This window comes from Penicillium mononematosum (assembly GCF_028829835.1).
Source record: "Penicillium mononematosum strain IBT 11891 chromosome Unknown utg000002l:1.0-8112719.0:1.0-8118358.0, whole genome shotgun sequence".
Taxonomy (NCBI): domain Eukaryota; kingdom Fungi; phylum Ascomycota; class Eurotiomycetes; order Eurotiales; family Aspergillaceae; genus Penicillium; species Penicillium mononematosum.
The window spans coordinates 3,893,515-3,912,549 of NW_026643272.1; the positions used below are offsets into that span (position 1 = coordinate 3,893,515).

General features: G+C 50.9%; 7 protein-coding genes across 7 annotated transcripts; 4 read left to right on the forward strand and 3 right to left on the reverse strand.

Annotated features, from left to right (window-relative positions):
- Positions 1-630: 630 nt before the first annotated feature.
- Positions 631-2,897, forward strand: N7519_003257 (dynamin family protein; the record flags this gene model as incomplete). Its single annotated transcript, XM_057290035.1, has 4 exons — positions 631-1,017; positions 1,075-1,641; positions 1,718-2,571; positions 2,633-2,897. The coding sequence occupies 4 exons, from the start codon at positions 631-633 to the stop codon at positions 2,895-2,897; spliced, it is 2,073 nt and encodes a 690-aa protein (XP_057151237.1).
- Positions 2,898-3,987: 1,090 nt separating this feature from the next.
- On the forward strand, positions 3,988-8,160 carry N7519_003258 (BTB domain and ankyrin repeat protein; the record flags this gene model as incomplete). Its single annotated transcript, XM_057290036.1, has 1 exon — positions 3,988-8,160. One exon carries the CDS (start codon positions 3,988-3,990, stop codon positions 8,158-8,160), a length of 4,173 nt encoding a protein of 1,390 aa, XP_057151238.1.
- A 25-nt stretch (positions 8,161-8,185) lies between these two features.
- N7519_003259 (uncharacterized protein) lies at positions 8,186-8,851 on the forward strand (the record flags this gene model as incomplete). The annotated part of the gene is made up of 1 exon (XM_057290037.1): positions 8,186-8,851. One exon carries the CDS (start codon positions 8,186-8,188, stop codon positions 8,849-8,851), a length of 666 nt encoding a protein of 221 aa, XP_057151239.1.
- Positions 8,852-9,288: 437 nt separating this feature from the next.
- Positions 9,289-11,035, reverse strand: N7519_003260 (cytochrome P450; the record flags this gene model as incomplete). Its single annotated transcript, XM_057290038.1, has 4 exons — positions 9,289-9,345; positions 9,405-10,481; positions 10,554-10,751; positions 10,820-11,035. 4 exons carry the CDS (start codon positions 11,033-11,035, stop codon positions 9,289-9,291), a joined length of 1,548 nt encoding a protein of 515 aa, XP_057151240.1.
- Positions 11,036-11,483: 448 nt separating this feature from the next.
- Positions 11,484-13,344, reverse strand: N7519_003261 (uncharacterized protein; the record flags this gene model as incomplete). The annotated part of the gene is made up of 2 exons (XM_057290039.1): positions 11,484-11,868; positions 11,915-13,344. The coding sequence occupies 2 exons, from the start codon at positions 13,342-13,344 to the stop codon at positions 11,484-11,486; spliced, it is 1,815 nt and encodes a 604-aa protein (XP_057151241.1).
- Positions 13,345-13,951: 607 nt separating this feature from the next.
- On the reverse strand, positions 13,952-16,358 carry vps27 (ESCRT-0 subunit protein VPS27; the record flags this gene model as incomplete). Its single annotated transcript, XM_057290040.1, has 6 exons — positions 16,256-16,358; positions 16,024-16,156; positions 15,679-15,960; positions 14,849-15,620; positions 14,664-14,792; positions 13,952-14,643 (listed from the first exon to the last, which is right to left on the reverse strand). The coding sequence occupies exons 1-6, from the start codon at positions 16,321-16,323 to the stop codon at positions 13,952-13,954; spliced, it is 2,076 nt and encodes a 691-aa protein (XP_057151242.1). The 5' UTR covers positions 16,324-16,358.
- Positions 16,359-16,807: 449 nt separating this feature from the next.
- N7519_003263 (putative ubiquitin C-terminal hydrolase) lies at positions 16,808-18,934 on the forward strand (the record flags this gene model as incomplete). Its single annotated transcript, XM_057290041.1, has 2 exons — positions 16,808-16,951; positions 17,009-18,934. 2 exons carry the CDS (start codon positions 16,808-16,810, stop codon positions 18,932-18,934), a joined length of 2,070 nt encoding a protein of 689 aa, XP_057151243.1.
- Between the last annotated feature and the right edge of the window lie 101 nt (positions 18,935-19,035).

Sequence of the window (19,035 nt, forward strand, 5' to 3'; positions counted from 1 at the left end):
GTCATCAAATGGCTTTCTGGTAGCGGTGATGTAGAGGATCATTTGATGAACGCGTACGATGCTAGGCGAGACAAATTAGGACCCCCGAGCCTGAATGTCCTAGTATCTCATGGACACATAGTCTGCCTCTGTCACTCAATTCTATGGCGAGACACAAACAATTCAGCCTGCTCAACGAGAATTGGTGATGAAAAGCGGAGGGATATTTGAGGAGAAATGGAGAAGATTGAGTGTGGAGAATATCCTGATATCAAATTCATATACCAGGCCTTGCAGAAAGCATTTGTGGAGTGGCCTCTAAAACCATCCAATATGTTACATGCTCAAGAGCAAGAAACAAGATTGAAAGATATGTATAGTGACGATCCTTCAAATATAGCAATTTGATAAGAGTCAATTCCCAAGTCAAGGAACGAGAAGAATGAGACTCCATCGAAATTGGCGGTTCATATGGCCGGTAAAGAGGACGGGATTAAGACCATTGGAATGCTTCTTGAATAGTCAGACTTTGGAAGATTATGTACGAATATTTTCTCGTTGTCACATCACTTTCTCTCACTTTCTCCCTTCTCTCCTTCCTTCCCTCCCTCTCCCCACTCACCCCCTTATCATCCATCCACAAATACCGACATGGCCGTTATATCGACCCTGAAGTTGCCTGGCCAAGGGCTCGGTGACCCAGTGCTGCTGGAAAAGATCGACCGGCTCCTTGCTTGTAACCTTGCTGGATATGTCAACTTGCCGCAGCTTGTTGTTGTGGGAGACCAATCTAGTGGGAAAAGTTCTGTTCTCGAGGGTCTCACCAAGTTGCCTTTCCCCAGAGACAGTGGGCTGTGCACACGATTTGCTACTCATATCATCTTTCGGCGTACCAAGGCTGACACAAAGAGAAGTATCAGTGCCTCTATTATTCCAGCATTTGGCAAGCCCGCGGAGCATGCTTCTCGTCTGGCAGCATGGAAAGCAACCCATATGGAGTCTCTCGATTCCGAATCCTTCGCTCGAACAATGCGTGAAGTAAGCTCCGCTACTTGAAGAATGTTAGCTGTCCCTTCTACTAACTGGTATCTATAGGTTCACGAGACCATGGGTCTGTCCCGCTCCAGGGAGGAGATTCTCAAGCCTACTTTCACCCAAGACGTCTTCCGGCTAGACATTTGTGGCCCCGAAGAAGATAATTTGAACATAATTGATGTCCCGGGCATCTTTAAGAACACCACAGATGGTCTCACTACCAAGCAAGATATGAAAATGGTGAAGGACATGGTCCTCAGCTACATGCGCAACCCTCGTTCTATCATGCTGACCGTGATCCCCGCAAATGTGGACATAGCCACACAAGAGATTTTGGAGATGGCGCGTGAGTGCGATACCGAGGGAAGTCGCACACAGGGGGTGTTTACCAAACCCGATTTGGTAGACAAGGGTGCCGAGGACAAGGTCATCGACTTGGTGGAAGGCAAAACCTCTTCCTTGAAGCTTGGCTGGATTGTTGTTCGTAATGCCGGTCAACAGCAGCTACTTGACCAGGACTCCAACCGAGATGTGGTCGAGAGCCAGTTCTTCCGTGAAGCTCACCCGTGGAACAACCTTCCGAAAGAAAAAGTTGGCATTGCTTCCCTCAAGATCCGCCTGCAAGAAGTGCAAACCGCCCAAATTGGTCGAGAGTTTCCCAAGGCATGTCGCGATTCGCAGACTTGGCTAACTATATATGTAGATGCGCGCCGAGGTTGGCCGAAAGTTGAAGGCAATGAAGCAGGATCTTTCTGCTCTTGGTATCGAGCGAAGTACCCCAGAGCAGCAGAGAAACTTTCTACTCGACATTATAGTGAAGTTTCAAAACATTGTCTCGCAGGCTATGGCAACTTCCTATGGCACACATGAACTGTTTGAGAAGGCCGAAGATACTCGACTTGCAACAATAGTCCGAAACCGCATGGATGTTTTCAAGTCCGACGTGGAAGAATATGGATTCGAGTGTCAATTCCTCAATTGGACACCAGCAACACAGCACCCCAGTCCCGCAGGAGTTGGACCTGAACCTGAACCTGAACCTGAATCTGATAGCGGTGATAGCGATGACGACGATAATGACGATGAGGAGGCGGATGGAATCGCTGTTCGTAAGAACATGAATGCGTCAGAGCACAGTGGTGCCATTGATGGTATTCTCCACGAACAAGTCAACATAAGGAAGCCAAGAGGTGATAGCATCCTCGCATGGATCGAGGACCAATATCGTGCTTCCCGCGGATTCGAGTTGGGAACATTCCAGACATCTCTACTGTGCACCATAATGAACAAGCAATCAGGCAAATGGACGGAACTTGCACTCGGATATGTCAGCGATGTGGTTGATATCATGCATACATTCATCCTCAAAGTCCTCCTATCCATCTGCCCGGACGAGCAAATCCGCGACAAGTTAGTGAATGTTCTCGTCGATGAACTGTCCAAGAGATACAGGGAAGCGAAGGACCAGGCCCAGATGATTCTCGAGGTCGAGCGCATGAACCTGATGACTTTGGACAACAGATTTCAACAAACTCTCGACATAGCTCAAAAGAAAAGGTGCGTTCAACTAATCCATTCGGTCAATGGGGAGGATACTATACTAAAAATATTTTACCAGCCACCAGGAGCAGTATGAGATTGTAAAGGGTAAGAAGAAAGGCCCGATGAGCAACACCCAACGAACCGTTCGTTACATCCATGATATTCTGGCGGCCTATTACGCAGTGGCATCCAAGCGGTTCATCGACAACATCTGCCTGCAAGCTACCGGGTACTGCCTGCTTACCGGACCAAGCAAGCCGCTTGGACTCTTCTCGCCCCAGTTTGTTGCGGATCTGGCGGAAGACCAGCTCATGGAGATTGCGGGGAGAATGCAACGCTGAGTCGGCGACGAGCTCAGCTGAAAAAGGGGATCCAGGACTTGGAAACTGGCCGAAAGATTATGATGTAGATCTGGTCTGTGTGGTACGGACATATGTCACCAGACAATTCTACATGAATTCGGAATGAAATGGAATGTCATGCATACAACATAGTACATACATAAGGGTGCATCATCCTATCACTTCCCCACGGGCTCTGCCCTGGATGATCCTCGCCTCTCGTCCGGGGGCATGGAGGGACGTGCGCGTCGTTATTGGTCAGAGTAAATGCGCAGACGGTGATAGCGTCCATGTAGGCACATAATACAGATTCCCCTAGTATAGATGGCTTCATCGGCTTCTTTACCCCAACTACTTAGGTGGAACCTGGGAATAGATTCTAGTCTGGAAGCTGGTAACAAATTCTAATCTGTGAGAGGATTTGCTCAGTCTATGGGCTTTTAACTCTTTTATATTACTCAAGTCATTCTCTCGACTTAGTCAAGTGAGGGTCTTTCTATAGTTATATCTCACCTATACTTGGTTATGAAAATTGAACATTGTGTACCTTTGAATCTCTAAACACTTCATTTAAAACAAGCTTCGTCGCATTTAGAGCAGTGGGACAAGCCCGAAATGACCCGTGTCCGATATAGATGTACGACTGTGTACGCGGTTTTTTGACCCGGAGGTCATTATCGCCTACTGAGTGGCGGCTCCACGATCCATGGATGACATCGAGGACTGGATATCTGGCAAGTGCGACCTGCAACATCTTTGCTCCTTCCATCTCGAGATATTAGACATCTTCCCACCCTGTCGAGACACCCCTCATTCCGTATCCTCGAAATTTTCGAGTTGCCCGCCAAAGCACTTTCGCCACACGCGCACACTCCGAACCCACAACCGATTTCGCGTTAAATCCCACGATCAGAAAATTTGTGATACCAGATCGCGTCGACCTACATAGCGTCGGCAATTCTTATCCTTTCCCTTCCGACCAGAGCTCTCTTATCACCCAGCTCCCCCGTCGCGGTCCACCCCACTGTGGTGACGGCGACGCTCAGCTTGGGCCTGATAAGAGATTCGGCGCGTCGACCCCTCCGAGCACATGAGTAACAAGCTTTGGGAGTATTTCATTCAAGATGATGTCGAGCGGTTCCAGCGGTCTCTGGCGAACGCGACGTTCGCGGGACCGCGAGCTGCAGGAGGCTCTGGAGGCACATCCAGAGCTGCGACAAATCTGTCATCGAAGACTGGAAGCCCCGGGTCCATGATTGCCTCGTCCCCGAACCCACCGAGAAGTAAGAAGAATATCGAATCATTACCTTCGTCCTCCGTGCCTGACCGAACGGCCTTCCCGCGCGGGAGCACGAATTTGTCGCGTGCTGATGTCAATGCCCGCGATCATTACGGTCGTACACTGCTGCATCACGTCGCTTCGTCCTCGAAACCTACCGCCTTCAAGTTCGCACACGCTCTGTTGGAAGTTCCATTTATCGATATATTTGTGCAGGACCGGGAGAGTGGATGGACGGCTCTGCATCGGGCTCTTTACGCTGGGAATGCCACAATTGCTCTGGCGCTCATGGCGCGCGACCTACAGGACATGACAGATTTCAGCAAAGGTGGAAATACGAGTCATCCGAGTGGTGGCCTGATCAAGATCAAAGACCGTGAGGGTTGCAGTCCCTTTGACGTCTTCGGGGCGACTATTAGAGCCCGCGACATTAAGCATCTCTCTGAAAAGTGGCCGAACCCAGACCTTGATGATGATGATGATGATGCTCTGGGCAGTGATGCTGCTTCCAATGCTGCCTCAAACTTTGGAGATGATGGGGAAGATGGGCCATACGCTCTTAGGAGTGCCCTGAAAGGGACTGTGGATATTTCCGCCGATGAAGTTTTTACACTCGGAAGCAACAAGAACCTGAACCTTGGCCTAGGGGACCAGGATGACAGACAATTTCCTGAGCGTATCTCCTTGAAGCGCCCTGAGCATCTTCTGCGCCGATTTTACCGCGAATACCAAGAGAAATTGGAACACCTAGGGCTTGAGGATAGCGCCCCCAAGAGCAAATTGACCGAGCTGCCCACATTGATCAGAAATAAGCCAATGAAGTTCCAAGACATTATCATGTCTAAACTGCATACCGCCATAATCACAGACGACCCCGAGGCTAATCTGTTCATGTGTGGATTTGGACCTGGAGGCCGCCTAGGAACAGGAGATGAGTCCACGCGTTTCACCTTTGTTTGTATTGAAACGGGAGGACTGGAGGGCAAGAAAGTCGTATCAGCTGCTCTGGGTCAAGACCATAGCCTGGCAATTACCGAGCAGGGTGAAATTTTCAGCTGGGGAAGTAACAAATTCGGGCAACTTGGCTATGGCCTGCCCAGGACTAGCAACAAAAACGACATTCCCATCCAGACGACTCCTCGCCAGATCTTTAATCCGTTCAAGAAAGAAACGATCATAGGCGCAGCAGCGTCGTCTATCCACTCGGTGGTCTTCAGTACCTCAGGTCTCTATACATTTGGCAAGAATGAAGGTCAGCTTGGCTTGGTCGATTCTGATGCGCGTTCACTTGAGGTACAAACGACACCACGACGCGTTGGGGCATCCCTTTTCAGTTGTCCAATCAAGATGGTGTCCGCAATTGATCGTGCTACGTCTGTGCTTCTTCAGAACCACGAAGTTTGGGTTTTCTCGTCATATGGCTATTCAAAACTCTCGTTCCCACTGGAGGTGAGCTCCAGATTCATCAGGGATAGCTTCATGGCAACCAGGTATGACAAAACTGCGAACCGTGTGGTCAAGATTGTATCTGGAGGCAACACCATATGTGCATTATCCAGCTCTGGTGATGTGTTCACTGTTCAAGTCAACCAGTCCGATAATTCTTCGGTCTCAACATCCACAACCAATCCCGCAAAGATTCGTAATTCGTTAGCTGCCCCTGTTCGAGCATGGTCCGTTAAGAAATCATACATGGCAGCGAGTGATGTTGATGTCGGACAAGATGGTTCGATCATTATCTGTACAACATCTGGATCTGCATGGAGAAAGGAACGGCGGACAAAGAACAAGGAGGGAGCCTCCAAAGACTACAAATTTGCCCGCATACCTGGTCTCTCACGGGCAGTGGCAGTGCGCAGCAATGCCTTCGGGGCCTATGCTATCGCTCAGCGTGAGTGTGAAGTGACTAGAGAACAAATTCATGTCGGACAAAGCAGCCTTTGGGATGATATGTTGCCGTTGTCCCCATTTACAATGCCAGTCATGGAAGAGCTGGACTCTATCCTCGATGATGACGCTCAGAACGTCCCTCTTGTGCTTTCCTCCGGGAAAAGTATCCAAAGAGCCATACTTTCGTCCTCGGATATTGAAAATCAATTCCTGCCCGTATGGACCGAGGGGACTGTTTGGGTGACCAGCTCCCTATCTGACTCTTGCATTCCTGTTCATGAGTTTCTTATAGCTGGTCGTAGTCCTGTTTTGGGAAAGGCATTGGCTGAGTTCAGGCGGTCATATTATTCATCTGTCCCTGACGTTTTTGATATTGAATACGGGAAGGATGGGCATCCCCAGATCTGCCTGCAAGGTGTTGATTCCTTGACCGTTATGAATGTGGTCTTTTTCCTTTACACAGATGGCATTCTCGATGTTTGGCGCCTAGCAAAGAGCTCACCCGCAAACTCGGCCCGTTTCCGGCAAGTTCGCACTGAAGTTATGCGGGTTTCTATGCAACTGGGCCTGCCAGCGCTGGAGCGGGCAGCGCGACTAATGGTCGAGCCGCAAAGAAGCCTGAAAACAGACATGGCTCACGCCATCAACCACTCATTCTTGTTTGACAGCGCAGACGTGACCATTCAGCTCAAAGGGGATACAATCAAGGTGCACAGCCAGGTCGTGTGCCAGAGATGCCCATTCTTTGACACTCTTTTCCATGGTTATGCGGGTGGAAGGTGGCTAGATTCGCGCAAAACGGAGTCAGACCAGAATGTGCATGTTGACCTAAAGCACATTGATCGCTCGACGTTTGAATTTGTCCTGCGTTACCTATACGCCGATACAGAGGAACGCCTGTTTGATGAAGTTCGGACCAAAGATCTTGATGACTTCATTGACTTGCTTCTGGATGTAATGTTCGTGGCAAATGAGCTGATGATCGACCGACTATCTCAAGTGTGTCAGAAGATGCTCGGTCGCTTTGTCACAACGCGCAACGTGTGCTATTTGCTCAATTCCATTGCCCCTTGCTGTGTCACGGAGTTCAAGGATGCCGCCCTGGAATATATCTGTCTCAATCTCGAGGCCATGCTCGCTAATAGATACCTCGAAGATTTGGATACTACGCTCCTTGCGGAGTTGGATCTGATCTGCCGCGAGAATCAGCTAGCATGCTGGCCCATATCCCGTGGGCGTAATTCTGAGGAGTATGTCTTCGAGAAATACCCCGAAATTGTCAGCTCCGTGGAAGCAGATAAGCAACGAAGGATCGATGCCATGACTTTGCAGTCCCGCCTTGGTCGTCTCGAGGATTATGATGCGCCAGCGCGGTCAACGCCTAACGAGAAGGCCACTTCATCTCCGTCTGTACGCAAAGGGAAGACCAGTGTATCTGGAGAGTCACCAACTGGTAGTAGCCCAATGCTGAAGCCAAGGCAGTCGACTGGGGATCTCATGTTTCAAATGGACGATGAGGCTCTTATGTCGCCAAGTAATTCGAAAGGCAAGGGCGCGATGCGTGGACTCAGGTTCACAGAAGGCATACCTGAAAATCGATCATACCCTGACTCCCCAGCTTTGGGGGCAAGCGTCCCAGAGGCTGAGTCCTTGGGCGATCTTGGTTTCTTGAAGGATCAGATGTCTTCCCCACGAGACCCGCTACTAGCACAGTCCCCATCTGAGTTCAGGGCAAATACTCGAAACCAAAAACAAGCCCTAGCATCTAATACCCCTTCTGCGCCATGGACCTCGCCAATGATTTCGAGTTCCAAGAAGGATATTAAAGACATCATGGGAGAAGCATTACAGTCTCGGGTGTCAAACCTCACGCTGGGCATGGCAGATCGACGCGAAAGCAGCGGTAGCTTTGTACCCAAGATCTCCCAAAAGGAGCGAAAGAAGCGTCAGCAACAACAGATGCAAGAGCAGCTGGCTGCCGAAACAGAAGGCGAAGGATGCACGACAGAACCCTTGGCAGAAGCCAGCAACTTCTTCTCCAGCATCACTCCCTCGACTCGATCCTCTGCCAGGCCAAAGCGCCCCGGCTTCTGAGGCTGTTAAATCAACCCAACGGTCCATGACCATGCGGCAGACTGTGGCCGGCACGCCGCCGCCAAATTCAAAGCCGGTGGCTACGCCTGTGCAAACACAACGCCGCAGTGTGTCAGGCAACCCACAGCCTTCTCCTCTTTCGAAACCAATATCACCGCAGCCAGCCATCCAGTCAATTCGTCACATCCCACGCCCTGACCTATCTGCATCACGTTCTCCATCCTCTGGCTCGTACTCTCTGTCGACCATTTTGCTCCAGCAACAGACCGAAAAAGAAGCAATCCGTGAAGCAGCCACAGCCAAGCATAAGATGCATGAGATCCAGGCCGAGCAGGAGTTCCAGCAGTGGTGGGATCAAGAAAGCAAGCGTGTGCAAGGACTGGTAGATCCCGAGCCAAATGAACCCCGCTCCGGAAAGGACGGACGAGGCGGCAAGGCACCTGGCGCTGCCGGTGGCCAGCGCAAGCGTCGAGGTAATAAGAATACCAGTGATGGACCTGCTCCCCAAGATCACAGACGCGCATCGGCTCAAAGCTCTGGGCATACAACCTCCAAAACGAATCAGAGTGGTCAAGCCCCAGCCCAGTCCCAAAAAGGCCAGGATAAAAATCGTGCTGGAGGTGCGAATGCTAATGGTCGTCGTGGAGGTGGTAACCCACGCGGTAGGGGCAAGAACGACATAACAACTTGAGAAGAAGGCATTCATTCTCTCAGTGGATTATCTTCTGTGGATATTATTTTTAGGTCTCGGAATACTTCCTATTGTACATGTTCGGCTTCCACTTAATTTCCACCGAGATACGATTGCTTTTGAACTACAGTATCAGCGGTTCTTTCATTGCGATCTCTTACCATCTACTCATACCCCTTCCTTTCGCCTATACACCATATTTGGTCTTCTCGTTTATCAATTTAGAATCTGTTTGGGCAAATATGGCGTTTTATTGAAGTACTGGTCACTTACGAAAGGCCGGTATAGATTGATAGACTGCCTGTTATTGATATACTACTTCTGGTGAATTTACGAACATTTCCCTTTCAAGATATGAATATTCAGGCACCTTCCTTTCACAATCAAAATTAATTCGCCGAGAACAGACTAAAATTAACAACATTCAGTTTCCGACCCTATGAACGGGCTTCCCATCGCACCGTTGCCGGCTGCATAGGACGCGAAAAGAGAGACTAGCAAGCAGTCAGCCACCTATCCTCAAACCAAGCCAAAAGAAACCGAGATGACTTACCGAGTAATCCGTGTCCGGCACCCCCTCCCTGCCCTCAGGATTGAAAAACCTGAACTCCCTCACAAGCGTGGCAATAATAACCTCCAAATTAAGGTAGGCAAACTTCTCACCAATACAACGATGTCTACCAGCTCCGAACGGCAAGTACGGACTGCGCGTTCCCTTGGAAACAGCTCCATACCCATAATCCACTGTATCAGAAGCATCCTCAACCTCAACCCGACTCTCCCAGCGATGCGGATTCCACCGCAACGGATCACGGAAATACCGCTCATCCCGCGCCGTAACACCAGGCGAAGAGAGCAGTGTATGCGACGGCGGAACAACAAACTCCGTCCCAGGCACCGGCATCGGATTCTTTACTTTCCGCATAAGCGTATGGATAGACGAGTGGATTCGCAGCGTCTCCTTGATCACATTATGGTGCAGCGGAAGCTTATCCATATCCTTATACTGCAGCGGCGGGAGATCAGCGCCCAAATTCCGGATCTGCTCCGCATACAACTTCTCCGTCATCTCAGGCTGCGAGGCAAGCCGCAGAAGAATCCAGCAGCTAATCGCAGACGACGAGTGTTGACCCGCCATCAACAGCGTGATCATCATATGCGCGATCTCCTTGTCCGGAATTGGTGTTCCGTCGCGGTACACGCAGCGCATAAGGTTCGAGATCATGTCTGTGCCTTTGGCCTTATCCCTGGAGTCGACGTTGTCTTCTCCGGCTTCCCGTCGCGCTTGGATGATCTCGAAGTAGATCTCGCGCATGCGTGCGTGTGCTTTATCGCGCTTGCGGTTGTTCGGGAGTGGTGCCCAGGGGAGCATGAAGTTTATTGGGGTGAAGCCGAGGTCGAGGTCGTGGAAGAGTTCGGCGAACTCGGAGGTTAGTTTGGAGCGGACTTCTTCGCCTTGGAGGGTGCGGGCTGCTGTGAAGATGGTTATTTCGGCCATGGCGGCGGCGAGGTCGATGGTGCCGGATTGGCCTTTGAAGTTAGGGGATGATTTTATGTAGGCGCTTGTTTCCTCGGCGATTAGGGGGACATAAGATTCTAGGGCTTCTTGGCTTAGGCCGTATTTGATGAACTGGTTTAGGGGGGTTGGGTGTTAGCTCTATTGGATATGGGAGGTGTGATGGGTAGTCAGAAGGAGTTATACCTTCTTTTGCTCCATAAGTTTGGAGTTGGGACAGTCGTAGACAACATCAGATCCGAAGACGGGCGTTGTAAGCTTGCCGTAGACTTCTTCGGCGTTGACGTCCTTCAACTTTCCATTAAGGATGAATTCATTGCCTTCAACGCCGAGGTATACGGTTGTTTTTTTGCCTAGGAGGATGAAGGTGAAGATGTCGCCGTACTAGGTGTGTTTGTTAGTAGGTGTTGTCTTTGACTTTGAAAGCATCGAGAGCTGCAAGATATACACACCTTGGCACGAGAAGCGAAGAAGAACTGGTACGGATCCATGCCATAGGCGACTGTACTTCCAATAAAAGGAACCCAGTGAAAGACAACAGGTGGTTCCTTTCTGTTGTAGAAAACGAGCTGCTTGATCACATTGAGGACGATCGACACCAGAACGAGTCCGGTGGTATAGTATGCAATGTACAGGATCTGACCTGCTACCAATGGGACAAGATCCATGATTTTCTTTTGATATACGAAATAGGAGTATGAAAGAACTTTTGAAGTCTGGAGTGCTCATGAGGCCATATAGTTAGGGTTTTGTAGGGCAAATCAGGAGGGGAGGATTGGCGATTAATCATCAGGTCAGGCCATTCAGCCCTTCCCCGGATGGCCACCAGCCGACAGGGGCCAGTCCCAGGCAGCTGATTTGTTTTGGAAGTACTGAGTGGGCATACTGGACATAGTGGACTGGACATAGTGGGCGTAGTGGGTTGTGATTACCATCTAAATTTGTGGCATTGGCTACTCATATCAACATAATGGAGCAAGAATGCAGTGCAAAAGAGCAAAAAGAACAGAGATAAATTATGTCCAACCTGATCGCTGTAATGAAAAGCCAGAATGCAAACGCCCAACAATAGAGAGCCAACCGTCATAAACATAAAAGGGGGTGAAAAATCATAAATTAGCCGTGGATGGCGACTTCTCGGCTCTCCCACATCCGGCGGATCAGCATGGCGCTGTCGTTAATTTGAAATTCTTCATTGTCACCACTCACATCACGCGATGCTTCGGCTGAAGTGGAGAGGATGCGATGAGATGGATCATTAGACTTGGCAGCCTTTGCAGTATTGATAGGTTCGTTTGTCGCTGGATCAGAGGTGGAGTTTGGATTACGCGATTGAGATTTAGATGCAGGGCTGGAGCTAAGACGACTGGGCCGTTTGCCCTGCTGTAGCAGGGGCAGCGAAGGTGCTGATTTGACTGGTTTGCCGAGAGCTGATCCTTGCGCCGCTTTGTTGGCTCGGAGAATATGACGAAGACGAGCAAAGCTCTGGCCGGTGGGGAGACTGGAAACGCCGCACGACCATCAGTTCCAGGGATGTCTTCTCATACGCCTTGCGGATATGACGGGTTTCGCTGTCGTGTCCTGCACCAGCTCGACCGTCGCCGTTGAGCCCCCTGCCGGCGTCATAAGTGCTGTGGCCAGCGGCAATAAATGTTGGATCAATGGCAGATGACGGAACTGCTGCAGTCACCCCATGGTTATCAGGGGGAGAGTTATTGAGGGTGGCAGTACGTTGAAGCCAAAGCTTCTGTTGTGTGCGAGATGGCAGGTCAGCACCACGCGGCCGCGCAGGAGATGCGGCCAACTTGGCCGCGGCACTGTTCGGAGAGGGTGGTGTTTGTGGGTGATAGTGCGGGAGGAACGACGAGGGGGTATTTGGGTCTGAATCGGTGCGAGAAGATGCCTGCACGCTATTCTTGTTGTTCAGAATGAACCTGGAGACTCCACCTTCCATAGAGGATGAGGTGGCCTGCGGGTGAGAGCCAGGCATACTAGCCATGCTGGCTGTAGAGAATGTCCGCCGAGCGTTGTCCTGGCCAGCAGCCAGGTTGAGAGATGCGCTACTACGCGCTGCAGGATTGAGATTCTTGGAATCTGGCTTCACCATAGCCGAGATAGAGGACATAGCAGGGGGCGCTTTGGATGAGTGCTTAGGACTTAGGAGGCGGGTTGCTATGTCGCTCTGTTCAGTGTGCTGACTGGTCTCCTCGGCCTCTTCTTCCGAGTCCTGCTGCTCAGCTTCCTCATCCTCATCCTTATCCTCATCCTGTTCAGTACGCTCTCGGACGAACTTAGTGGTGATTGACTCGGGGAGACTGGTCGCTCGAGGCATTTGAGGATATGGTCGTTTCACAAACGTAAGGTGGTCGACAAGAACGGTACTATTATCTGCGCTGGGATTGGATGGTGCCACCGAGTTGCGCCTCGTACTTTCGGGTGACTGCGTGGTATCTTCCCACTCAGCGTCGTCGGTCTCGTCATCCCCCAGCTCAAAGCCGACCGTCTTTTTCTTTATCGTGCTGGAAGTTGGGCGCTCCGTCACCAACGCTTTCTTCCCAACAGCTGATGGATTCCGTCGTAACACAGGAGTGGAATAGTTTCTTTTCATGGAAGGATTACTTGTATGATCATCCACGTTATCCCAGCGAACGTGTCCGCTGTCCTTCGGGCTCGCTACTGGAGTTGCGGGGGCCGACTTCTTCCGCTGATGATGCCGCCCAGTAGTCTCAGGAGCTAGTTGGAACCGTTGGAGCTTGTTGAAGTTTTTGCCGGTAGAGGGGTTGCGGTGGTGATTTCGGTGAGCACCGACAACATGGGCGCGGTGAGGTTTATGGTGTAAAGGTGGCTTCTGCGTGTGCGACAGCGACAGGTCATTAGGATTGGCGCGCGTGACGACTGCATGGGACGACACTGCACGGCGACCGAGACCCGGGCGCTTGACAGGGGAAGAGGTATTTGAGACGTTAGAGGTAGGCATGGCGGTAAGCGAAGAGCTCGCAGAGGAACCACAGGCGGGTAATCAGCTGTGCTCTCGGAGCATAGAATGTGGGGATTGGCCGAGGCAAGTTGATCAAGACGTCTCACGGCAGACTAGAGAGCATGCAGGCAAAAAGCAACGAAGACTCAATTATTAGAAGCCGGGTTACACCAGTTTTAACGACCACCAATAATGAATGAAGAATCAAATGAAATTCGAAAAGAAGAACAGGAGAGAAAACCGGGGGCAAATTAGAGATGTGAAGAAGAGAGAGGGTGATCTCGCTGTCTTCGGCGATTAAGGAGCGGGTAACAATATTGTGGAATGCCTAAGGCAGAGAGACAACGCTTCTGGGCCAAAAAGGTCTACGATTTGGTCCCCTGGCTAAATAGCAACAAGAATAATTTAAGAAAAAGTACCTTTGGCACAAGTATTGGAAAAATAGGTAATGTCTTCTCGTGTATACTTGAGATCTCTTCATTCCCACTTCAAGCTACACATCCAATCTGCTAAGTCTTCAGGTATCATCGGGCGAGAAAAAAGAAAAAAGAAAACAAAAACAGATAAAACATTAGATAACGCCGGGGGAAAAAACATAGTAACTACGCTATAGCTCAATCAGGTTTTCCTCCACTGGCCGTGCTGGTTGCTGATAAGGCGGTTGCGGAGTCTCCTGTGCATACGACCCCGGTTGCCCAACGTTGATTGAGGGGTAGGCAGATGGCACAGCATTAGGGGGTTGTTGAGGCTGGGACTGTGACGGGTAATAGTAGGACTGAGAAGGGCCAGTTGCCTGCTGATGCAGTGCTGGTGCAGTAGGCGGCACAGAATAGCCTGACGATTGCACATACCCGGCAGATGCGTGTTGCTCGGGCACGGGGGTAGGACCGCTGGGAGGCGCACTGGCCTGGTACTGAGAGTCCCGGCGCATAATAGGCGACGGCTGATATGAGGTTTCTCCGCCAGGTGACTTGGCTGAGTCTTGGTCGTGTGGTCCTGCGTAATATTGAGCCGGGGCACTTGGTGCCGGGGTATTGGTATAATTATTTGGAATGCCGTTGCTGGGTGAAGGTGGTCCAAGGGTCGGGTAGGTATTCCCACCCCATGTATGACCGTAAGACTCATTTGTGGGAGCCCCGTGTTGAGGTTGTGATGAGTAGGTGGGTGTACCTTGGAACCCATCGTTGTTCACTTGCCGCGGTGCATACATGGTAGTAGGTGGGCGAGAGCTGTCCAATTGGCTTCCATGATAGAAATTCTCGGCTCCACCCTGGGTATCGGGAGCGTGAGCAGGGAACGCTGGCTGAATATTTGGATACTGCGCCGCCCAGGCACAACTCCATGGCCAAGGGTGTGGTGAGAATACGCGACTGTCAGGCGCTCTTCCAGCATCCGGTCATAGTAACGTACAACCGTAGAAAGCTTGGCATGGAGATCCAATAATGTATCTATGACGATTAGCTCGCGGCTCAATAAATAAATTTGGTAAGACTGATGAACTCACCATGTTTACTCATGGTCTCTCCATAGCTTCGAGCCAGCTTTGGTCGAAGCGCTCCGATACTCTCATACAGCTCTTGGATTTGCGGTTCTCTGAGAATTGTGCCCGGCGGCTGATGCTGGAGCCGATCAACCAGTGTAGAGAAGAGGTGAATATTCTCGGTTTCAACAGGGGTTAGTTCATATGGATTTTTAGGCAATGGTGTGGGTGTGCTAGAGGAATCGCGCAAGATAGAACTAGGAGTGGGCACGTTCTTCAATGCGGCTGCATGGTTTTGCTTGTGTTGTTCCATATCACGCAGGGATGCTTCAATCGCAGCCTTGAGATCCGCATCTTCATCGTCCGCATTCTCCGGCGCCGGGGCAGTCTTCGCGGGTTCTGGAGCATTGCCTGTCTGCGGTACAAATCCTGAAGGGCCCCTGCCCTCGGCTTCATCAAGACTCATTTGTAACGCCCGACGCAAATCCTCATCGAATCCCGTATCCGCTTTACCAGCACGAGGTTCCATTGTGTTAGATTTGCTGATAGAGTTGTTTTTGAACGTGGACCGATCCGAAATTCCCGGTGGCGCAAATGACTTGGAGGTCAATTTAGCATGGCATCCATCATCTACTCTGACTGGCTGCAGGATTCCAAGATGCGGTAAAGGAATGGTCTTGCTTGAACACTGGGCGTCGAAAACATTACCGCAGTTACGGCAGTGGTGTTTGCGATTCATAAAACTGAAGGCAGTCCGACATCGCATGCAGACTTCCGAGTCGATCCACTCTGGGGGCTGAGGCAGATTCACAAATTAGCTTCTGCTTCAGAGCGGAGGGTTGAGGCACACTCACTGCGTTACTTTCCAGCATACTGCCGCTCATTTCTGTCTTTGGTGGAAACCGGTAGCCTTCATTCTGCAATTTGCGATATGTCTCCCCCAAATACATCAAATCCATACGGCCCTGCGCAGCCATAGCCCAGTTCTGAATAAGTTCCAATATTTTCCCCTGGACCTCGGCATTAAGGGGAGCGCCTTCGGATTTCAATAACGAGACAAGATTATCCATGAATTCCCGAGACGCGATCTCGGCCAGGAAATGGGTGCCTCCGTTTTTGACACACGTATCCGTTAACTGGAGGGGCAGGCTTATCAGCACTTGTTCCAAGCATATCATCAACGGGGAGCAATGTCTTACCTTCAATGTTGCCAGCTGAATGTTGGGATTCCTATTCTCGAGTCGTCGTTTCAAAGACCGCATTCCATCCTTGGGCTGAACGCTCTTTGATCGAACCATATCCGATATTTCCAGGTTGAGGGCAATGTCTTCTCTATGAGTGGGTTAGCCATGTGATCATTTATCTTAGACAATCCAAGTACGCAGACCCGGTACATATGGGCATGATAATAACGCGGCAGTCAAAACTCACAGGGAAGAAGCTGTCGCCCGCTCGATTTGCTCATCGAGCGGCGATGTTGAAGAGAACCAGCCTGCCATAGTGAAGGCGAAACACCCGATGTGCGTGTAATATCCAAGAAACACAGGTTACAGCAGCCTGCAGAGAGCCAAGACACTTAAATGCAGTAAAATATGAAGATCAGGCTGGAAAGTTGGAGGAGGAGCTTCCAGGCACCTCAATAGTGACTAAGCCCCTGGCGTCATAGGTTGGGGGCGGTGAAGTATTGTCATCTGATTACCCCAGAGGCATCCCGCATTCCAAGGTTGCGTCCCTGGATCTGTCCTCTTTACTCTCTATTTTTTATTGTGTTTGCAATTCGGACTTGGTCAACTTTTGGGCGGATTGATTACGCCAGTGGTTTGGCTGTGCTCTCTTTGTTCTACTGGTATTGAACATAACCATGCGCTAAGTCCGCTTGTCGCTGCCTGGATCTACCATGTCCTCCGATGCGGCGACTTTGCCATCTCCCCCAAAAATGCCACCGGGGAAGGACAGCCGGCGTCCTTACTCGGTGGGGATGACATGAATTCCAGCGGAAAAGTCAACAGACCGGATTCGTATCCCAAGGCCAAGACCCCTCTCATCCCACCGCGGCGACCTCGGTTCCCAAATATTAAAGACCTGCAAGATCAGGCTGCTGCGTTAAATGTTACCGATACTACACCGGTATGTGGCGCACTTACTGACAATCGTGGGAATTAATTCTTCTGACAGGGATCATAGCTTGATATTCTCTTGCCAACGGCCGCCGATGCAATCGAAAAGGCCAGGAGCCTTGCAGATGACGACTACAACGACAAAGCCTACGTCCAGTACCTTCGCGCCTCCGAAATTACTATCAATCTGATCCCCCATCATCCAGACTATCGAACCGCCAGCCAACGCCCTGATTGGTACAAGGAGTTCGCCGATCTATTGAAGGCGGTGCGGTCCAAACAAGGCACTATGGATGCGATCAAGCGGGACATCATCGAGGATAATTTGGTCAGTGGCATGCAGCCAACCGGTATCTTTACATCCAGATCCCCAGAACAACCCCCGGCTACGCCACGGGGCCGTGAGAATCGAGAGTCTGGGACAAACTTCGCTAGAATGCCAAGTCCAACTCAGTATCAAAGAATGTCCGAGGCAGAGGCACATTCGCAAAGATTTTCCAGTCCTCCAGATGACATGCTTGCGCAACGTTTTGCCAAACTCAAGGCGTCTTCTTCTCCGCCTTCTAACCAGTATGGGTTGGGAGCAAGTACTGCTGGGCCGGGAAGCCCGATTGTAGGATCTGCAGGGCAGACCCCACTTCATCCGTCGACCGTACCCCTGGGGACCTACAGCTCCCCACCGCCAAGACGACCATTGGGACCTCGCGGCATGGCATCTTCATCTAACGTGCCGACCCTTCCACCGAAGCTTCCGCTTAACACGTCGTTACCACGTGCTCCGGACCCGGCTTATAGCCCTGTCTTCACCGTGCCATCAAAGCCCACATCAAACCCACCTAGACGGTCAACCGAGAGCACACGCTCAGGCAATCTAAGATACTCACAATTCAGCAACTCGCCACGTGTCAGTCCAACCCGGGGAGGCTTGGATGACAATCCGTATAGATCTCTCACGCCCAATGGGTTGAATTCGGCGCGAGAGACGCGAAGCAACTCACCCGATTTGCCGTACAGCACAACCATAACTGCACAGAGCCTCCTTGAAAATCTGCGGAAATTCAATGTGTTGCTGATCGATGTTCGAACCCGAGACCAGTACGATAACGGTCACGTATATGCCAAGTCTATCATTTGCATAGAACCTGTGATTCTGAAAGAGAATGTGTCAGCGGAAGAACTAGAGGAGCGACTCGTTATTTCACCGGAGCATGAGCAGGCCTTATTTGAGAAACGGAACGAATACGACCTTGTGGTTTACTATGACCAAAGCGCCGATTCAGTCAGCTATCTTGCTGGCTCGCCAGTGGGGACATCAGCACCCCATCTGCGGGCTCTTCATGATACACTTTACGAGTTCAATGCATACAAGCCGTTGAAGGCTGGGCGGCCTCCGGCTCTCCTGCTTGGTGGATTGGATGCCTGGATCGATCTTTTAGGGCAGCAATCCCTTGCAACATCCTCAACCGCTGCCGTCATGAGTTCTCTGCAGGCCAGAAAGCCCGTGCTTAGACCTGGCCGGCCCCTCGGGAGAGTGCCCACCATGGCTAGTGCGAATTCAAGCCTTGAAATTCGGAAGAGACGACTTCGCGAGTTCACCCCTTTGAATTCGAAGGAATTGTCCGAGTGGATGGAGAAATCTAAAGTCGAGGAGATTGACCCGAGCACCTATGCTGAGGAAGATGCGCTGACGGAAGAACCTGAGGAGACGGGACCAGAACCTCCAAGTCCATTTGTTCAGACATATGAGGCTTTCTTGCGTCGTTTCCCTGAACCGCACGATGTTCCACAGTCCATGACACAGGTGGATTCCCGTCCTCCCCTGCCGCAGCTCCGAATTATGCTGCACACATGTCAGTGGCACCCTCTCGACCACCCCCCGCTGTGCCTCGACCCAGCTATAGTGGCGTCTCCGATGGACGGCAGATCCAGCCTCATTTGCAACGACAGAATTCTGCAAATCGGACAGCCTTATATGCCCCAAGCTCTCGCCTAGACCGCATCAAACTTCCGCGGACTGGATTGACCAATTTCGGTGTGACGTGCTACATGAATTCCACCATCCAATGCCTCAGTGCAACAATTCCACTAAGTAGG